The sequence below is a fragment of the Haliotis cracherodii genome, unplaced genomic scaffold (assembly GCF_022045235.1).
Source record: "Haliotis cracherodii isolate W230 unplaced genomic scaffold, xgHalCrac1.p SCAF_3, whole genome shotgun sequence".
Classification (NCBI taxonomy): domain Eukaryota; kingdom Metazoa; phylum Mollusca; class Gastropoda; order Lepetellida; family Haliotidae; genus Haliotis; species Haliotis cracherodii.
The window spans coordinates 56,102,814-56,110,433 of record NW_027266286.1 but is presented as its reverse complement, the minus strand read 5'-3'; the positions used below and the strand labels follow the sequence as shown (position 1 = coordinate 56,110,433).

The 7,620-nt window shown below is 40.0% G+C and overlaps 1 protein-coding gene across 1 annotated transcript in view; it reads right to left on the bottom strand.

The window, feature by feature from the left end:
* Positions 1-1,509: 1,509 nt before the first annotated feature.
* LOC139475545 (serine-rich adhesin for platelets-like) overlaps positions 1,510-7,620 on the bottom strand; it is a 49,190-nt gene continuing 43,079 nt past the window's right edge. The window contains exons 13-16 of the mRNA XM_071258735.1: positions 5,682-7,430; positions 5,161-5,335; positions 4,432-4,479; positions 1,510-2,559 (exon numbers count right to left, since the gene is read on the bottom strand). Of these exons, the coding sequence (XP_071114836.1) occupies positions 2,461-2,559; positions 4,432-4,479; positions 5,161-5,335; positions 5,682-7,430 (2,071 nt within the window). The 3' untranslated portion in view covers positions 1,510-2,460. The remainder of the gene's footprint in view (positions 2,560-4,431; positions 4,480-5,160; positions 5,336-5,681; positions 7,431-7,620) is intronic.

Here is a 7,620-nt window from a genome sequence, read left to right as displayed (position 1 = left end):
CCACTAGGCTACCCGACCGCCCTGGAACTGGTAAAGAAATATAGGAATTTATATCTCAATATTTTGTAGCTATTTTTAGGTATTTACTTTAAGTCTTAAACAAGACCCCACCTACCTGCATCCACACAGAGTTTGCCACACATTTCGTTTTATATCCATTTAAAAAAACAATAAAAATCCTTACATATTCCAAGTCCAACGGTAGCCAAATACTGCATTCCAGTTTTTTACTCATCAAGGAATATAATTATGCAGGGAGGCCCTTTCCCAGGTTGATTGTACACATTTGTTTATTTGGTTACACAACTGTTTATTTGGTTACGTACCAGTTTGAACCCCTCCCCCCCCACCTAAAAAAAACCCCCAAAACCATGATGGCTGCCCACACTATATTATCAACACTCACTGCCTGAGAAACAATTCTTTTATTTTTTTAAGCCTAAAGTGTTCAAAAACGTTCATCACAATTTGTAATTGTCTGCTTCCAATTTATTCCCTAACAAGAGATACTATCAAGAAATGTACACGGTGACCATGAACTCATTCATGTCAGCCTAACACAAGTGCTTTCAGTAGTGTTTATCGCTGCTTCGAACAGAATAGGACTTATATCACATTGTGTCGGCTTAATGTGGGACTGAATCTTAAAATGAATCAGAAACTGCTTTGGCGAAACCCATGAGCATGGGTATTGTCCCCAGAATATTACTTAAGGTGAATCTTGGATTCAAACTCACAATCATAGCATCCTGGCAACTAAGGGAGGCAACTCTAGGCAGCACATATGGCACCTCAGATGACTGGGTCCCGTATGTTTTGGGTGAGATCAACAGTGAACATAATTATCTCTTATGTCGCACATACACAAAAAAAGAAACAATTTGTTCTGTTACTTGATTTGATAGAACTGAATAAATCATTTTCATCTCTGACAAAAACTTTGATTTACTCATAACTTTGTTCTGTAAACTTCAAAACAACTGAAAACTTGAATAACCTTAGATATGTAATGATTGCAAGATATAGTTTGATAGTGTGTGTCAGTTACAATGGCAATACAGCATTTTGAATAAATGTCTAACAGAACATATGCTGATATCCCCCCCCTCAGTTTGTTCCAAGGCTTCTGATCTCCATGTACCTGAGTCACCTGACTATTCCATGTCTTCAAGAATATCATCAGCTGTATAACTGTCGGAAAAGACACTAATTGTCTTCTTCACTTAGTAGTAATCTAGTAACATAAAAACATCTATCTATGTTGAAAAATAAATGTTGGCAGTTTTTCTAAAACATGAACTCAAAATTACGGAAGCCTTTTGGGGCCATTTGTTTTTTTGTTTTTGTCGTGAAATTTCAAGATACATAAGTTGAAATTTCAAGATAATAAGTTGAAATTTCAAAATCATTATCTTGAAATTTCAACTTAGTATCTTGATATTTCAACTTAGAATCTTGACATGTTTAAGAAAAAACCCCAAAAAACCCAAATGGCATTAAAAGGCTTCCATACAAATAACAATCAACATCACATTATTATGACACTAAAAACATATTTCCATGGTGTTTTTTAAGCTCTCAACTTCTTCATCAATTTACTTGTCACAGGACTTCATAGTGAACACAACACAGAATGCCACACTCCACATACTAGCAGGCACTATGACACGACCTCTGTCCATGTTGGCTGCTGGTAGATATACATGTACTGAAGATGCACAAAGACTCACTTTCGAAAAGTGGGTGCCACACGTTCAGGGGACGACCCCAAGCATTCCACAAATACTGCGTTACTGTTAATGGCAACTGCTTTTGTTTGAGAGCGAGCTGGGTTTAACCCAGTTTGAACACACTTTCAGTTACATCACGTGTCAGTTTAATGTAGGAGGAAAACCTGAAGTGATGCAGATCTTCATCTGTGGACCTTGTCTCCGGCTGAATACTAGAAGCTGTCCATTCAGTCAACAAACAATGTTTTATAAGTACAAGCCGGCGTTGCTATCCCACCTGGGTCTACCATTAGGTTAACTACAATAACCATAGGTTTAATTACCACCACAGAATTGACTGAAACACTTCCACAACACTGTAGACATACACATGCATATATACCCCAGCACAGGTCCACGGAACATGTATAGCCAGACTATCCAGACAATTTCTCACAAGTTCACTCAGAATACAGATTCAGGGCAAATATGGGTCACAAGGCCTGTGTCACGGCTGTTGCTGATTGTTTTGAACCACTCTCCTCCATATATTTTATATTTCAAAATAACAGTATCCAGTTAGGCTATGAGATGAGAACTCATATGTCAGTGTGTAGCAAGTCTCATCTGATTTAATTCAGGGGCAGATAACTCTGATGTCTTGGGTCGTCACACACTTCTGGTGACAAGTACATCCAGGATAGCATCATATATAGGCACATATGCAGTAAGGCAGAATCAGTCTATCTGGCTAGGACTTGTGTTGTTTTTGAGCAGAGATGACGGGTTGGTGCAAGGACGGACTCGGAGAACGTGAGCGGAGTTTTCTGCGAACCTTGTTGATCAAGTCCTGAAAATGAAAACAAATCTTGAAAAATACATCCTACTTACTTCAAGCAAACTATTCATATCCTTGGCTAATATTGAAATATCAACAGTGGGAATTTTCAGTTCAATTTTGTTACAGTGTAATCTGTATAACTGAAGAGAGTATTCGAGCTTTACTGTACTTATGTCCCTTGAAACATCAGTGATGGTTATCTTTTTGCATCTCTGACTGTGTTGCAGACGAATGAAAAACACTTAGAGCAAAGTCCTAATATTTTCAATAAGATACATATGTTTCTCATTTAAATAACCTGAAAACAATGGACTGGCCAATTAAACTAAACACTGCAAAACCATCATCTTCTTTGAAAGTCTACATCAATCAAGTCTACAAATACATGTCACGGTGGTCTGGGTGCTGTTTGTGATGGTGTTCGCCTAACATGATATTTTACTGTTTTAAAACTACTTAACCCTCACAGTGCCTGGCTGTCAGTCAGCTTGTTTACAGTTCAGTGCCGACATTGTTTTACAGCACTGAACTATAAAAAATATAACAAGAAAAATGTTTTTTAGTGATTGTGTATTGTTTTTATTTTTTATATATATTATTTTGTCTAGCTAAACTAGAGCACTGGGGGTACATACATAGTGTAATACTATCTAAAAAAACATAAGAATCCATCTTTATATTAAAAAAAAAATTGTCTGTATAAATTCTTATTTTTATTAATTAGCCAAATTGTTCTGAATATTACCAAATACATATGTAATCAAAGTATTTGATAATTAAGAAATTAATTAGAAATATATACCATATTCGACATAATAAGCGCCCAGGGTGCTCTCAAAATTAGAATAATAGAGTTGAAAGATCGTAAATTTTGTGGTTTATGCTGACAGCCTGAAATGTTTATATACGACAGATATACGACAGACCATATATGGTCCTGTGGCACTAAGGTGGCTGCATACTGAGCGACCATATATGGTCCGTGGCACTAAGGTGGCTGCATAGTGAGGGACCATATATGGTCCGTGGCACTAAGGTGGCTGCATAGTGAGGGACCATATATGGTCATGTGGCACTAGTGAACAACCATCATGAATGTCGCGTGGCACCAAGACAGTTAAAGATATCCGTGATAAATAAAAACAAAAATATTTCACATAATGGGAAGAAATCAAAGAGAAAATCACAACAATTATCTAAGATATTCTCAACTTAATAACTAACTAAAATAGAATACAAAAAATAAAACTGTAATAAAAAAACAAAAAAACAGATGTAGACTTGCATCTATATCTAGAAACAATAAGACTATTTGACTGCACACAATTTGGGCTACATATTCTAACCAAAAACTAGACTAACATTATGAAAGAAACTGGAGACAAAATACTACCTTGTCTTAATCTGTAGATGTGAGCTAGTCCTGGTGGAGGAAAAACATGATAATGTGAGACACATGATGACAGTGACGATGACGATGACGATGAAGATGATGATAGGGGTACAGAGGAGCATTCTCAGAGAAATTATTTTGACAGAGTATTTTGAAGAAGATTTGATGATGTAAAGAATAGGTCTTGGATGAGGAATAGGATTAAGACTGACATATATCTTGACATAGATTAGAATAGCAATGATTCAGATAATGACAGTGTTGGTGAAATTGATCCTTTTGGTCAAACTTTACATTAAAAGTAAAAATAAAGTTTGTTTTTTTGTCATTGTTTTTACGTTTCAAACATATGACAAGTAAATGTTTGAGATATGTTTTCTTTCTTCTGATGTAAAGTAATGAATATGGAGTGAGTCAATGAACACATATGAGAAACGCAGTGAAGACAGGTGCATGTGATCTTCTTGACAAACACGTTATAAACTCACCGTGGGCAATGCCATGCTGCCGTGATCACTCCTCTGTGGATCCCCCTCCTGAAACCAACAACGCCAGTCATACGTAATTCTAGAAATTATTCTGGAACGTTTTATAACATGCCATATATAGCTAAGCACAACAATAAGCTTGACGAACTAGCCAGCAGGGTGTAAGGTGTTTGACATTACACAAGCCCTTGAAATATCAGAATAGCAATACGACAGAATAGCAAGTTTGTGTTTAACTTCTCGTGTTGACAAGTCTGTTGGTGTTGACTGATGCTGGTGGTGATGCAGTATCCCTTTGCCGCGATAGAAACTAACAGGTTTAGCCTACTAGTCCTTATAATGATAACAGATAGCAAAACCCTTAAAAAGGACACTTTTTTACTAGTCCTTAGGATACCTTAACTATTGGGTAGTTTGGCAAGGACTACAGGACCAGGCTCAATTTCTAATGCTGACTTTGTGGCCTCTTTTATTAGCACCTCACAGATGTTCCTAAGACAGCATACCCGTCAACCATCACCAATCCCTCATATTTATTAAAATGTTTAAATTGGCTTCAGCCCAATTCACCCCCCCCCCCCCAAAAAAAAATAATCTTGCCCTGGAGCTGAATGGAGCCTGCCTTATACAAAACTCACTAATTGGGTGGCATATGGTGGCATTTATATACCAAAGTTAATGCAATAGCAGCAGATTTGCTGTCAGAGCAGGAACATATCCTTCACTGACCTCGCAAGCTTGAGCACCGTGTTTGTCCTGCTTGGAGGGCAGCAAGCCATGGAAGGATGCATGGCGTCGGACATTAGATGTGCCCTTCTTGAAGGCGGCCCCCTCCATGATGATGGGGCTGTGGGTGGGGCGATCTCCCTCCCAGGGGGGCATCAACTTCCCATCTGAAGGTGTCCTAGGAAGAAATTGAGTTTCTCCTTATTCCTCCATTCAATAAATCATCAAGGCAACAAACAAGTGCGGTCATTTTAGGAACACTCCTTGTGATAAATGAACTTTGTTTTTCTCCTTTACATCACCCAATATTATATGAAAGAATCCCAAATGATCCAACAGTCATAAAAGCCACTTTCAAGTTTTCTAACTCTATCATCTGCCTAAGCTTTACTGTGGTCTTATATTGTGAATCCTAAAACAAAACAATGTTAAACACTCAATTATAAATTTTCATCCAATTCCTGTCTTTTATAAGAATCTTTAACATGTCGATTACCCCTCAGTTAGCTATTCCCTCCACCCACCTCCTATGCGTCCTGGTAGGTCGCGCCGACCTGCTGTCATCAGAGTGACTGCCCGAGCTGCTGTCTCCATGTTTCCTTGCCATGCTGCTGGTGTCCGAGGAAGCCTCATGGTCACTGTCACTGACCCGGCGCACACGCGGCTGGCGTCCTTCATCATCTGACGGAGGCTTTGAGTCCCGACTGGACTCTCCCGAATTCTTCCTCCTTGTGGATCTTTCCCTTATCGTCTTCTCCTGTGACCTGGAGAAGGTTTGAAGCTTATGCAGTAGTTTAGACGCAAAGCTTTTCTGATCAGATTTGGCATTTTGTGAAAGGTCACTCTCTGAGCCAACCGATGCTGTCCTCTTCCTCATCCCAGACTCTTCCATCACCACATTTGGATCAGGGAGCTGACGGGACCGTGTTGCTCCATCAGAGTTACTTCCCTTGTTGCTAAGAGACCCTAAAGAACTTGACTTAGAGGACAGGTTGAGGAGCCTCTGTTCAAGAGTCTCAGCCATGGGGGTCCTTCGTTTCTCAGACACTTCCTTATCACCTGGCTCAACAAGCATAGGACTGCTAGGTCGACTACCAGATGAATGGCGCTTACGGCCATCAATGACTGGCCTGTTCTGGCTGGTATTGTCCATGTCTCTACCAACAGAAACAGATTCAGCTTTTTCCCCAGCCTTCCCACTAGCCTCCTCATCCTTCCTCCATTCACTGACTTGAACTTGAAGGTCCTTACTTCTCTTCCTCCGATGACCTTTGACCTTCCCTTCTCTAAGGGAATCGTCACTTGCACCATCTGATAATCGTTTCTCTGAATCCTTTCTTTCCATCTGCCTATGTGTCACGCTATCCCCATCCAGCTCCGACTCCCCCTCCCCACTCCCTGTACTCCTACGATCCCCCCTCCCCTCACTCTTCCCATCAGTGAAGTCGGACAGTTTGAAATCACTGCTCCTCTTTCTCCGGTGTGTTTTCACCGAATCTTCCTTTTCCTGAGATTCTCTAATCTTGGCTTTAGATGATGCAATAGTTTCCTTGACCACACTGGCAGTGATGCTTTGTAAGTAGGAGCTAGCATGGTCTACAGTGAAAGTCCCCGACATCACAGTCATATCTTTAGAGTCAGTAAGAGCACTTGGATGATGTGTTCTGTTGCTGCCTTCACTACTAACAGGCTTGGGAGATGAGAGAACTGGATGGTGATGCTGGCAGGACTTGGTGGGTGAGCTGGACACACTGGATGGAGATGAAGATGAGGAGACTCGGGGAACATCTGATGGACTACTCTGAACATTCCCCTCAGATTCTCGTTTGGAACTTTGAGAACTGTCTATGTTGCCGTCAGAGAACTGACTTTGTTGATAGTCACCGCTCTTATTTCTTTTATGCATGTGCCGTTTTGGTGTAGTTAGGATAGCTGCTCCAGCATCAGACACAGCCCTGGCTGTCCGTGGTCGGTCCGATGCTGATGGCGATGCAGATTTTACGTCACTTGTAAATTCTACATCCTTTGCTGTATGAGGTTTCGTTTTCTCTGATCTGGGCGACTTCACTTTACGATTTTTACGGGTTTCTCGTTTACGATGTCGACGTTTCTCATGACTCTCTGTAGAATCATGGTCCTTGTCGCTGTCGTCTGGCATATCACTGTCGCTGCTCTCCGACATGTGTCTTTGCTCTGCTCCCTTGGCAAGTTTAGCCATGATGATGTTAGACTCATAGCTCTCGCCCAGGCCTGATAGGGCCTTCACATAGAACCTACACACACAGTAAACATTTCTTTATAATTCGTAAAATGTTATAATGGTACATCATTGTTCTAAACTCTTACCAAATACCTACAGCTTAACGCTCTCCTAGTTTTCTTTATTGAATATAAAGAAAAAATACAGGCATAAAAATCAATTATTTTCTAAAAGTTATAATTAAGAAATTACTATAAGCCTTT